Source organism: Atractosteus spatula, chromosome 4 (genome assembly GCF_055471065.1).
Source record: "Atractosteus spatula isolate fAtrSpa1 chromosome 4, fAtrSpa1.hap1, whole genome shotgun sequence".
NCBI classification, from domain to species: Eukaryota; Metazoa; Chordata; class Actinopteri; order Semionotiformes; family Lepisosteidae; genus Atractosteus; species Atractosteus spatula.
Genome location: NC_142709.1, coordinates 15,882,039 through 15,896,756, shown reverse-complemented (window position 1 = coordinate 15,896,756; position 14,718 = coordinate 15,882,039). Strand labels below are relative to the sequence as shown.

At 39.8% G+C, this 14,718-nt stretch overlaps 1 protein-coding gene across 4 annotated transcripts in view; it reads right to left on the bottom strand.

Annotated features, from left to right (window-relative positions):
- LOC148835920 (nectin-1-like) overlaps positions 1-14,718 on the bottom strand; it is a 28,743-nt gene that overhangs the window by 5,356 nt on the left and 8,669 nt on the right. For all 4 annotated transcript variants that reach the window (XM_088912999.1, XM_088913000.1, XM_088913003.1 and 1 more), the window contains exon 3: positions 1,385-1,711. In XM_088912999.1, the coding sequence (XP_088769125.1) occupies positions 1,385-1,711 (327 nt within the window). The remainder of the gene's footprint in view (positions 1-1,384; positions 1,712-14,718) is intronic.

Here is a 14,718-nt window from a genome sequence, read left to right as displayed (position 1 = left end):
TGCGGGCTACGAAACTAAGTAACCAATTGTGTTAGAAGAAGTTATCTTTGGCAAATAGAGAGGAGGACGATGTGTGTGATTTTGGAACACTGCCAATCTGATCAGCACAGGGAAGTGTGATAGATAACAGAAAAAATATTACAGGCTGGCTGAGTCAGGTGTATTGAGGGTCAGTGAGACAGAGAATGCAGCAATTCTTGATGTCCCGCTGATGGTTTAACCTTCCCCTTAGTTTGTCCATCTCGTTGGCCAGCAGGACACTGGGGAGTGGAGTCCGGTAGCCACGGTGCTTCACTCTCGCTTGAAGTCCTCACCGTCTACCGCCTCTACTGCATTCGCTGGCTCTGCTCTGGGTCAAGAGGGTCAAGACATACAGACGAGGAGCAACATGCAACACGTTGCCACTCTCCGGCGCCATGTTGGATAAGCAGAGAAACATAACCCAGGGTCTACAGAATACCTGTCTGCACACATTGCTAGTCTGAGGACACTAAAATACATTGGAGGAAATGAGAGATGTACACAGACAAAAACATTTTTGAAAATGAACAAACTAGGCAACTGGGCCAGGCCCTTCAGTTTTGCCCATTTAAGGATCATATAAACGAATGCAACTGGTGTTATGATGTCAACACAGGGATGTTCATCTGAACTTTCTTCCAATACTTTTGGAATCAGTACTGTAGCAGAGCTAGTCCAGATAGTGAGAACTGAAAGTCAGGATGCCTGCCTACCTATTCACCACTTACTACTTCGAAGACCTTAATTTTAAAAAGATGTGCCATTTTAAGACTTGCTTCTAAGAAAATAATCCTTCTAGGCTTTTTCATTGGAACCTACATTGAGATGGGTCTGGATTTAGTATGATGCTTTCTAAAGAGACTTTTCCCACCTCTTGGTTTATCACAACGGGTCTTAAGGACACTCCAGCCCTTCCTTGTTTTCCACTCATATCCTGCACCTGCTCCCTGTTCTAACCCCCTTTCAGTTCTCCTTAAAATCCAGTTGCTCACTTTATTCAGGGCTCTGCATTTGATCTCCATATCGTGTGAGTCCTGGACCTGGAAGCGCCTGGTCCCGTTAAGGTTTTATTCTCTGTTCCTGTTCCTGTCTTACACCGGTTCCGATCCGGTTCCCGTTTTTAAATCTTGTTTGTCTTGGATGGACCGCCCGGTTTTGGACTTTTGCTTTCGTTTGGATTCCCCTTTGGATTTTCTCCCGGATTGTTTGCCTCGGCCACACCTTCCCTGAACACCAGCGCACCAAGGACACCCCCCCTGTTTTCATCCCTGTATCCTGCATGATCTTTTCCCCATGTTACCTCACTTTTCCCTGGATCGTGCCTTCAGCATAGGGTATGAAAGAACTGTTTTTGTTACATTACCATTAACCGTGAGTCTCACTAAGCGATGAAATGGGCCACTGGGAAATATGGTGAAGATGCAAGTATATGTGCCTTCATCTGAGGGGGACACATTTTGCAGGATAATGGAGCCATCCCACTGTCCTTTCCTTTCAAATATGACTCTTTTTCCCAATTCGTTGACAGGAATGGGTCCTCTGTCAGGTCTGTAGACGACGAAATTCACATCTGCTGTTCTCTGCCAGCTAATCTGCGACAGGTCTCCTGAAGGGTCCTCCACTACACACCCAAGATAAGCATCCTCACCAGCTGTGCTCACAAAACTGGTGTTGCTTATGAACCTCACTCCTGGAAAGTAAAAGGAAGAGGTAATCCATCAATTAGACACTTTGTCAATTTCACACACATTTACCTTGGACTTCCTTGTTGGTACTTTGTAAGTGCTGCAGGGAAACATCACTGAAAAATGAATCAGTTTTCAAGGCAAAGGGTTATCAGATAGCTGGGGTCATTGTGTATGTAGTCCAGCATCTACAATTCAGTACAGAATGAAATACATGCAATGGATATAAGGAATATTCTCACAGGACAGGTGATCAGAAAAGAGACTGAGAAGGCTGATGATGATTTATTTCAGCTCATACTCTATCTTAAATAACAGCAGGTACTGAAACAATCTGGGTGAAATGCCATGGGTGCAACAGCAGTGTCTCACCTGGGATTTGAACCCAGAACCTTCCAATCAGGAGTTCAGAACCCCAACCTTCTTTGATCGGCAGCATCTCCTCTGTAAGACTTTAACAACCTCCTCTTACCATTACTTGACCAATGGCTAACCACAAATAAAGCAGCCTGCTAGAGAAAAAGGGTAGGAAAGTATAAGAAAGAAAACCTGTGGGGATTAAGTGGAATGTTTTATACTGTATATATACAGGTAACACACTTACAACCTTGGTGAGGAAGAACCACAATCCTGCTGATTCAAAGCACTTAAAAGTAAGCAATTAATCATCAGTTTGTAAAGACTTTGATTTTTACTGTGATCAACTAAACAGTTAGTTTAACTGTGATCTATTAAATAGGCGATTTATTAAATTAATTGATTGACATGTTTCAGCCTTCAAAAAGCAGAAATATCCCTTATTTGAACAGATTACTTAAATTATATAATTGCTCAATAACTTTGAAGTGTACCTAGTCTAAATAAGCAGCAGATTTAGGGTAACCTACTGTATAAAACGGGGGCTTTCCAGAGCCAGATTCAAGACCGCTAATCTAAACATGACACATACCTCATTAAATGTGTCAACAAAATAAATGCAATGATTCTGATTTGAAAAAAAAAGATTACCTCAACAGTTGCATTACTGAGTTGGTAAGCTACATGCTCAGAAATGAGGTGTAATTTTGATAAAGAAAAGCAAAGATACATGTGTAATACTGCTATTTGCATTTAAATTAACTACTGTCTTTCTTAGGATGACAGAGTACCAATTGGGCATACCTAATCCATGGGCTTGGTGATTTTAACGCAGATGACCTGTGCTGTTGTGACTTGTAAATGTGAGAGAGAGCAGAAAGAGAGCAAGACACTGGCAACAGAGTATGAAGTAATTGAACATGGAGCCTACATGTGTATTTGCAGTAAATATAAATACAGTGTAATCAACACACTCTTTGGGCATATGAAAATCTCACAATTTGTATAGCAGGTACTTTTCTAATTTTGCTTTGATTATTCTTTTGATTTGGAAATATATGGATATTTACATTACAATTTACTGTTTTTTTGTATTTCAATAGATTTATATTGAGATCCAGTTGAGGGTAATGTTAATGCTAGCTCTGCCAGCCTTAAATGTCACTGTGGTTGAAGTGGGAAATATACAGTATTGTGTATATATCCACATATCCACCTCTACAATATTACTGCTGAACCACATTGTGGAAGGTATTAGGGTAATTTCTGGGATCTGTTAATTTAGCCTTTATCAAAAAGTATAGTAAGACAGAATATACAGGTCATGTGCAACCTTTGGCACATATGGAAGGACAGGACATTCACTCATAAACAGATTATAAAACAGGACAAACATACCATCTCCTCTCTGAGCCTGTTTATAAAAGCTAAGAAACTTTTGATGTTTGTCGGGTTTTGGGGCAGACTGTCACGCCTGACATCCCTCCCTAGAGGGCACTTCACTACTCCCGTTATTGTTCCTGTGATTGTTGCTAAGCTCCCCAGGTGTACCTTCTTATGTGTATTATTTAAAGACTAGCTCCTCCAGTCCTCGGGCTCATCATTAGGGTAAGGATGTTGCCAGGCCTGCCTAGCACCAGGAAACCCTACGTCTGTCTCCTGAGGGCATAGGCCTCATCCCCGACCCCTCCCGCTTCCTGAGCCCGGGCTCTGGAGGATCTCGCCCCATCACCCTTGGACCTCCATGTTTTGTCTGTTCGTGTTTTCCCCTTTCCTGGGGATTTTAACCTTGTCGCGTCCCAGGATGAATTACTCGCTGCTGGACTCCAGGACTCTGCCCTGACCTGCCTTCGGACCTGGTTGGATTTGGATGGCGTTCTTTGTCTCCCCCATTCACTGTCTCACGGACTGTCACTATTATTTTGTACACTATTAAACCCCTGTGTGTTTCCTTTTACCACGCCTCCTGTTTTCTCCAGCTCTTACCGCATCGCATAGGGTCTACTACAAGACCTGGCGCAGATCTCAGTCATTGGTCGTAACACAGACCAAACACGCATTACTGTACTTATTGAGCCTCAATAATAAATGGATTCTGCACAAGACTGTCCTCCTCCTCTGATGAAGAATTTCCCACAAGAGTGGTTTTGCGTGCTTTCACAAAACAGATGTCAACGTGGATAAACGGATTTACTGGTTTTTGCAAGATTTATGTTACCCACTAAGGCCTAATTTTAGACTTCACATTTCCCTTCCAGTAAAAAAGCTACCACTGTCAATTGTGATAAGCTCATAAAGCAGAAATACCTTTGTGCTTAAATGGTGGTCTGCAGTTCGAGGGCCACCTGACAAACTGACAAAGGAAGGTCTGGCATATACTGTACTTGCAATAGACATCGTTCTGTGATAGCTCTGGCACAGCCCAGGGTTTCATTTTATAGCTCAGATGTCAGAGTTGGGTATTTCCACATTAAACAGACCCTGGCAGACTATAAAAGGGTGAAATGTTTCCAGGAATGTCTCAATAAGTAACCCCCCTGTTGATCAGCCTTGTCTGTCTCTGGGCTTGCATGTGTGAGCTGGTACAGAACATTCCTGTGTTACTCCCTGCAGGTTTGTTTCAGCCTGTGGCTTGTCTCGGTGGGCTCTGGCGCCGGTTCTCAAGCAGAACCGAGCTTCTCCTTCTCAGCCTTCAGGATTATAGAGGCCGGAAATTACTCTCAGGAGAAACTCACTTTCGCAAGCTCATGATTTTCATTAAGGTGGCCTTGCTGTCTGTTTATCCTACCACCCATCAGGCTGGGTTGTAAAAACCATAAGATCTTTGATGCGTTAAACTTAATAAAAATACAATTCATCTGTTTTTTCTACATAAAAAATGTATTTCTTAAACATTTTTTGGCCTCGCATCATGCTAATCTCCATACCTGGAGAAATGTTTTACCAGGCATTCTGAGATGCTGAGGTAACATTAACACAAAGAGTGTAGTGTTTGATCTCACATTTTCCCAGAATACAGGTATTTCATTTGCAGAAGTGGTATCAGTCATGGGCTGGTTATTAATTTACAGCACATTGGGCAATGGTTATTAATTTGCATGGGAACAATTTACCTTTCATGTACTCAGGCATGTTAGTAGCCTAGTTTAAAACTTAAGCAGTTTCACAGTTTATAAAAATATTGTTTAACTGCAGTAATTCCCCTGCATCTAAGCTAGAAACATCAAAATGTCAAACCCATGCAATATTGTGAGTTGTTGCTATGCAGCACATATCCAGGAGTTCTTAGTATACAGGATATGCAGAAGGTCAAATGGGATTTTGTTTTAATGCATTTCACAATACACAGATGGCATGCCATCACTTTATTTTTTGTGAGAATATTTGATAGTTTTGTGAAAGGAAACAGGCCATAATTCAAACTTTACCTCTCATACACACACAAATTGCTCTCACATACACATAAAATGCACTCACATTCACTAGTTTTGCCTCTCATGTTCACATTGTGAAGGAGTGTTTTGTGTGTATGTGCGAGGTAAAACTAGTGCATGTAAGAGCGTTTTGTGTGTGAGGTAAAATTGAGAGTGAGAGCATTTTATATGAATGTGAAAGGTAAAATGGAGAGTGTGAGAACATTTTGTGTGTATGTGAGAGGAATGTGTGTGTGTATGAGAGGTAAAGTTTGAATAATGGCCTAAATGGCACCTCATAGCAGAAAAGAGTCCACCTTACTAAAATAAAATTCAGAGCAGGATTGTTTATTTAACAGATATTGGTGGATTTTGCAATAGTGACTGGGTTTTAACCAGACCTTTCAGATTGAAGTTCTTAATGCCTGAGAGCCACATAAAAAAGTTAGGACACTTCTAGGAAACTACTCCAGGATTTCAGTTAGAGCTTTTTGTTTGCTAACTCAATTACAGTGCCTTTATCTTATCTGCAACTCTGGCCGTTAGGATTGTTAATATTTTGGTTAGCTAGACAGGAATAATCTGGCCCATTCCCCTAATTCCACAAAGGTAACTACACATCCACCTGTCACATGGCACTCCTTAATCACGCAATGTCTTGCTGTGCGGAAAATATCTTTGAATCTCAGCTTCTGGTACCTGGAATAACAATGATTGTAAATAAATTGTGTAAAAAGAGTACTGCATTTAGAACAGCTTCCTTGTATTTGTAGTTCATGCTGTAACATTGTGTCTATTTCAACAAACATTCATCAGGGAATTATTAGTGGAATTATCCATTCACTGCAGCACTTAACCTCCTACTGCAGGTTAGTGTGCATCTAAGGTTAAAATTGGCAGCTGCAGATATGAAGACTCAAAAAAGTAAACAATACATCCACTAGGCCTAAGGGTTTTATTTCTAAAAGGCATTATGTGTTGTCTTCTTACTGTGTTTATCGTGCAGGTGAACTTGCAAGACATAATACCTGGCTTTGTTTTTCAGTGCTGAACTATAAAGTGCAGAATAAGCAGAGCGAATTCTGAACTTCTCGAACCTTGTGCATGAGTACTGTATGCGACTTGTATTACTTTTACACTCAGTAGACTCCAGCCCAGGCTCTTAACAAGAATCTGAATAACGCAAATTATAATGAAAACGACTGATGTGCTGGATCATGCAGGTAAAATAGACAAGAGCATTACCACCTAGCAGTTTTATCCCAAACGTTATGATGATGTCACTGCTTGTGAAAATGCTCAAGACTGAAGGCACAAGGACTGAACATTGAGAGAGGCAATACATTAGTGGCATTACTGCCTTGTAGCCTGATCTTATCAGATGGTAGAATATAAGTAGGCTTGATCAGTATTGGAATGAGAGACCTAGAGGAAAAAATGTTTTGCTGCTCTAAGTGGTGCTGGTGGACCAGCAGGTGGACCAGAAATCCCAAACCAAGGCCTCGGTATGGTCATAGGAGGGCACTGTGCTGTAGGAGGTACCACCTTTAACCAAAGTCCTGAATAATTGGTCATTAAAGATCCCATCATACTCTTTGCTAGAGTAGTGGTGGTAACCCATGTGTCCTGTCTAAATTCCACTCTTGGCTTCAACATTTCTGACCATCTTAATGTTCCCCCTTAATTTAATTAATTCAAGTAATTTCTCACTTCTGTACCTGAGCTACTGAGCAGAGGACTGCTGATGGAGGACATGGTCACTGCCTGTACTTTAGTGGTGGGATGAAAAGTACAATACAATGTACAGTACAAATACATTGTATTGTACTTTATTGTACTTTTCATCCCACCACTAAAGTACAAGCAGTGACCATGTCCTGCAAGCAATTCTACAAACATTTCTTCTTATTATTTAAATGATACCACTTCAACGGCACAAAACCATTTGTACCACACCATAGCACCAGACGTATCAAACAAACTGTTGTAAGACAGTATTTTAACAATGCCTTACTGTAAAGCAACTGGCTTGCTATTTATTTTCCATAGGATTTTATTATGCAACAGGGGAACCACACTAACTGCCACCTCCAGATCTACAGATTGAAAGTGTTTCCTTTTCTTTGAAGGCTCAACAGCCCAAACTGTCATGACTTTTTATTTCTTTCTACTTTTCAACAGAGGAATTGACCTCTACATATTTCTTTTAGGAATAGCGTACACATTTGCATGATCATGGGGCAGACATAGCAGGCATGTGCACTGAATTAAAGTATTGCAAAACCAAAGAGAGTATTAATCTGAATACAGTATTAAATAATCTGCAGTAACTTGATTAATTACCCCAGCTCTCGGTGGCTCATTTCCATGGTTTTCTCTCTATCACATAATGAAGGTCTGTGTTTGAGGCAACTGTTTTAGTCCCGTCATAAACATATCCAATTCCCATGCATAAATGACCTCCACACGAAAACAGCTGCCACATGGAATTGGCACTCACCACTCCACTCCAAGGACATTGCATCAGGAAGAACTTGGCCCTCGTGTTTAAACCCAATGCCTTACATCCACCCCTCAGCCACTGGGTTTTGTGTGGCTGAGGGTGTGTGGGCAGGACAGCTGCTGATGTGCTCCAGGACCCTTGGGAATCTCCCAGTACCCCCAAGCCCATCCCTGGGAGCCTGACTGACTCTTATCCTCTGACAGCTCTCATTGGAGTATCACCTTTCACCCCCTCCTTTGTAAAGGAAATCTCTCTGATCTCTCATAGCCCCTTGGGTGAAGATGAAAGCTTGGGACACTGTACACCCAAATTCTAGAGGGCAGGCTGCTGGTACCTTTTATTATTTAATATCTGTATGATACTGTAGATGTTATTCTATTTTTTATCTTTTTTGGAATGTTTTAAGCTGAATTCCTCCTGCTACTTTGTTTTACTGCACGCTGCCTTGGTTAAAAGCGAATTATTAAGTGCAGTTAAGAGAAAGAACTTTATACAAATAACTTTAACACCAACAATTTAAAGCCAACGTTTAAAAAAACACACAGAACAAACAGAAGGGTGTTCTGCAGCCCTGAATATTCCCTTGGGCTGACACTGTTTTTCTCTGGAGTCCAGTTCCTGAAACACATCTGAGAAGAAAAAAAAGATTGAATCCAGCATGGGAGTGAAAAACAAGCAGCTTTGAATTTTAAGATTCAAGAGCACATTCACTGCACAAAAATTTCAGACTCTTGTTATTTATAAAGTCCCAATTCCTGCCTGGAGAACCACTTTCCCATAAATGCACATGAGAATTCTTGCCCTGAGGTTACACTTCGTACACATAAAAATAGCACATACTGTGTATTTGTTCAAGTCCCGTCATGCAATCATAATCCTAGCTTTGTAGACTACAAGTACACGTTTTGTGATGAAGCTAATTACCTGATATGTGATATTACATCAATATTTTTAGTACAATATTTATCTATAATTAGCTTGGTATTTACACATAAGTAATCACTATAATTACACTTTTGATTTGCTTTCTGTTTGTTTTCTGTTTCAAAAAATTCCTCATTCCACAGATGTGTGCAGTGTAAGTGAAGCCTATTTACACACATGAACCTATTTTTTAATTTACTGCTTATTTTTTCACCAACGGACTGATCAGCCCAGTGACGGGTTACCCAGATCCGGGGTGGAGCAGTGGCTCTGTGGTTTAGGATCTGTGCCTGTGGCTGGCAGGTTGCTGGTTCAAATCCTGTGGCTGGCAGAGGAATCCTACTCTGTTGGGCCCCTGAGCAGGGCCCTTAACCCCAACTGCTCCAGGGATGTTGTACAATGGCTGACCCTGTGCTCTGACCCCAAGCTTCTTTCCCTGTCTATGTGTCTCATGGAGAGCAAGCTGGGGTAAGTGAAAAGACAAATTCCTACTGCAAGAAATTGTATATGGCCAATAAAGTCATATTATCTTATCTACTGTATATTGTCAGTGACATCTGCCACATTGCCTTTACAGTTTGTTTGTTCCGCTATGAGCAGAGCACCTGCTCTGTTATCTGCAGAGTTCAGAAGTTCCTGTAAGGCAGCAGATGTTCTTTAACGGTCATTTGTTTGTCTTCAGTGTCTGCAATTTTACATGAACAGTATCGTTTTTACTACCTGCAGGTAACAAAAGACCCTTGTTGGCATGACTGATGAATTACAGTGTAGCCAAGGCAGAAACTATTAACACAACAATTACAGACAATTTACATGAAAAAAGCAGTAACTCTGTTGCTGACAGAAAGACTTCTAAAGCTGTTTTATGCAAATATTATGTCTTATAACATTTTGTGATAAGATTTATCACTTGTACTCTATATCATGCTCATTTTGTTCCTTATTACTTCTAATAATTAATAATATTTATAATATTCATTGAATTTATACAGCGCTTGTTATCATTTTAAATACAGGAGGGGATTGACTTCCAAGTGCAGACCCATCTGGGAGACACACAGCACCTATTCTGTACCAACAGACCCACCTGGGAGACACACAGGAACCTTCAGCACCCACATACTGTACCCACTGCACAGCAACTCAGAGGAAGGAGTGAGAGACTGACTTAGGGAGGACAGGTTCTACAAGATCAGAGTGGAGACAAGCATTTGCAGACTCATGTGTTTGGGTTCAGCTTTTGGTCCTAATCTCTTACATTTTGAGACTCCTGTAAATAGCAAACTTCATTCCTGCTGAGTAGCAGTTCTCAGAGATAGAGCTTTGAGGACTATATGCAATGTCTTTTTTTGCTTTTAATTATATTTTTATTCACTCTTTCATTTTATTTTAACAGTGTAGTGCTCTTTTGTAATCCTTTTCAAAAGGGCATAAGTGGAAACTTGTATCTTCCAGCTTACTAGAACGTCTTGGTTATATTTTATTCAAACTCATTGCGTTGATGCTTGTGAGTGACTTATACAGTGAGACTTATAATATTACCAATGTGTACAGGATGGCATTGTACTGGAGCCTCTGACTGAAGGACCTTGCTGAAAAATACAATAACAGTGTCCCACCTGAGATCTGGACCCACAATCTTTCACGTATGAGTAATGTGAAATACAAAATATCCTCTTAAACCACATCTTCTACCATCCTACCAGAGATTCTTCCCATGTGCTCCCTATCCCAACTGTCTGCTTCTTTGTATCTGAGGGTAATTTCCATTAACTGCTGATTAATGTTGACACTGACACATCCTGCCATAGTGCACCAGTACGCTCACCACACATCAGCTATCAGTGGGGAGGAGAGCAGAATAATGAAGCCAATTCATAGAGGGGGATTATTAGAAGGCCATGACTGGTAAGGGCCAACGGGAAATTTGGGCAGGACGCCGGGGTTACACCCCTATTCTTTTCGAGAAACACCCTGGGATTTTGGAGGATGTGCTCTTAGCTGACTTATCTATTCAAATAAAGGATAAGTATTTTCATATGGTTAACTCAAAGAATAGAATACAAAATCATTTTGTGTAGTTTCAAGGAGGGACTTCTGCCTATCTCACTGAGCTATCTCAGTGCTGTCTCCTGAATTGAGTACTAAGGCTCGACTGGCTCTGTGTGCTCTATACAGTGTAAGCTTTCCTATTAACTTTTTATCTGGGCTGTTTAAATAATACAGGGTGTGTGGTGTGCATTTTCTTGATCGACAAATTCCTTTAGTGAGAAATTTGGACAGTTTCAAACAAATCCTTCTAGAACTGGTAAAAACAGTTTCAAATTATTGATTTAAATGGTATATATATAAAAAAAATAAACAGTATAATTATACTCAGAAAAACTGAAATTAAAAATGTCCTTGATTTGTTTTGTCTGTGAAAAGTACAAGGCAGTTGAACCTGCTACATTTAATGTATTTGTAAACATAGGGTGACAGTTAAAATTCAAAGCAGCTCAGTGCCTGAAACTGGTTTTTCAACCTGCATGTCTAAAACAGATAAGATAAAAATATGAGTGGAAGTGTAAAACTGCTACAGTTTTACTTTAAACCCCCAAAATAATGCCACACTTTTTTTTCTTTTAAGGTAAACATTTTTTAATTAATCTTTGTAGAATCATCAGTTATTTCTCCAACTTCCCTCCTGAATAAAAAATCTTTGTTTTGCTTTATTTACACTATATATTCCACACATTTTGTGCAGGTATAGGGTTTGATTTTCTTTGCTTATGGTTACATTCTCAAACACTTTTAAGGCTATTTTAAGCCTTAAAGTGCTATACAAAATGGAGTATGTACTCCCACAAACCTTTGTATAAAGAAATGCCTACTGTTCTCAGTTTAAAATGCACTTCCACGTACAGCAGTTTCCTCTGTATAGCTCTGGCTTGAGCTAGCTGGGACTCATTCAGGTCCTCAGTGATAAACCACACTCCCACAATGCAGTACAGACTGAGTTTTGTCCACGTCAATACTCTTAACAGGGAGGAGTAAAATGACATACCATCCAAAACTTCCAAGCACTATAGTAGCCATCAAAAGTGTTTCAGATGTCCATTATTAATTAAACATTTATAATGCCACTTGTAGATAAGTGTACTTGACTTTCATGCTGTTTCATCTGTAAGAAAATAAACCTTCTGAATGCTCTCTTGCTCTGTAACTGATATTAAACAAAATCTTTACCTAGTGTAATGCTCCTCAATGTCTCATCACAGGGCTACTGTATTATGTCTATTTGTATAAGGGTATTTTGACCACATATAGTTTAGGAGTTGCAAAATTGCAATTAATAATTGGATATTACAAAGTGGATTGGATAATATAAGAATTTGGCATCATACAGGTATCCCTAAACATAGGCATAGATAGGTCACTGAGGATATTCACCTGAAAAAATAAATGTATTCATACAAAGCCATCACAGGTGAGTTGATTAAACAATTCCATGATATTTATGTAATATATACAGACATAAATATTTTGTGAGTATTTATGTAATTCCAAGATTCAGGTAAGTCTATTGAGGACTGCATGGCTTCGTTGATATGCACATTAATGTACCATGGAAAGCATATGGTTCAACAAAACTATAAAAAGTTTTTTTAGACAATTTGTATAGAAATATAGACAAATGACAATTAATCCTAAGTCTCTTATGGCCCCATTGATCCCATTTCTGAGATTCATTTCACATTTTCATTTCCTAATTAAATTAACAAATCACATCAACATGCAATAAATAGCATTTTTAGGTGATTATATGATAATTATTAAATAAGACGTTTTTACCTGGATTTGGGAAATCTCAGATGTTGTAGGTACAGTACTGTATGTTTATATTTAGAACAAGTTCAACACTAGTCTTTTTGCCAAAAACAAACAACCACAAACAAAAATGAAAGACTTTAAACTGAAACATTACTGGCAAATTCAGAATTGGATTCAAAGACTTGTTCCATAAAAGGTCTGATAAATGACAAAAGTAAATGTACAAGCAATGTAACTGGCACAATGTCACTACAAGGATATATAATCGCTGCTGGTCATTGAATTTCCAGTGGATCCAGTAAGCCAGCCTTTTTGATTAACAGGATTCATGTTAGCTTGGCTTGGTGCAGAGAGATGTGTCCGTAATACTGATTAAGATTCAGGTTCCCATTTGTCCTGAGCCAAAGACCACTAAACAACTGCCACTCCAGTACCTTTCACAGTCTACTAATGCCACACGTCAGGCTGTGGCAAAGTTACTGGTATGTGAGAGGTGGGCATCTCCAGGTGATGATAATATCTGAGCTAACAAATAAAAACATCACACAACTCTGTGGGTGTACGCCTTATCCAAGTCTCAGTCACAGGACGCATGTCGACAGTGTCCTTGTATTGCTTGGAAGTCAAGGAAAAACAGGAAAGCGAGAAAAAACTTTTTTGTGTTTTTTTTCCCATGAGAAATGATACCCAACTAATCTTAACTGTAGTATTTTAAGGTAACAATTAAATGTTTCTCTCTTATTCTTTATTATTTTTGGAAGAAATATGATAATCTAATCCAGGCAGGGAAATGTACAGTATATCTCTCATCACTTAATCATACAGAAAGCATTTAAATGATGACACATTCTATTTTAAAAACTAACTATGCAAGTAGTATTAGTTTCCCACTAGTTTCCTCATTGTTATTTGAAAGTCTTTGCAAAGAGACTTACCTTCCCAGGCCTTGATAGCTTTGTAATAAACTTCATCTGAAATTTGAGAAAGTAGTTTTGAATACCTACCCAGAGGATAAGTCTATACTAGGACTGTATACAAAAAGAGAACAAAAAGACTAGATCAAACTGCAATATTTTCAGAAACAGTTTTATGTGTCACCCACACATGAAATACATTTACCCTTTTAAAGAAGTGTACAGTCTCAGAAAAAATGTTTTGTGTTTTTTCTCTGATATTCTTACCTCAGCTTGTGCTACTTTCCTCTCCTTTGACCTAATTCTTCATTATACTTCTGTCAACACCTGCTAAACTCTGAGATTCCGGTCCTACTCTCATCCTTCTCTTCTTACTCCCCTGTACATATCACAACTGTCCTCCCCTCATTCTTTTTCCACTGGTGTCCCTCAAGGCTCCATCCTGGGCCTCCTACTGCTCTCTCTCTATATCCAGTCTCTTGGTCCTCTCACCTCTCAAAGTCCTTAAACTCTAATTCGCCCCCAATACTTACTTGCTTCTTACAAACTATCATGTTACTCCAGTCTTGCTACTGGCTCACTACTGCCGAAAACACCCAATTCAAAACCCTTGTCTACTTTTGGTTCAAGCACTCTGATCCTATCATTCTTCAATCTCTTATCACTCTTTACACCTCATGATAAGGACTCCCAGTTTCTCTGCTCCTTCTCTTCCACCTCATCTTCCACACTTCCCTTCCTTCTGTTCTCACTTCCAGAGCCAGGCCATTCCCCAGCCTCACTCCTCAGTGCTGGAATGAACTACCCACAGTAGTTAGAGCAGCTCAGTGACTGGCATTCTATGGCAGATCGGGGCTCCTCTCATTAAACCTCTTACATTCTTCAGTACTTGCATGGCTCTCAAGAAGGCAGTGTGGATTGCTTCTTGCACCTTTTTAATGGACACATGGGGGACTGTCACAAGGTTGGCTTCGTTTTGTATCTTTTTGTATCATTCCTGTGACAAGTTCCCCCTAACCTTGCGAGGAAATGTGAAACCAGGAACAGTTCTGGTATAAAAACCTTCTCACCCCAACTTGGTCTTTAGC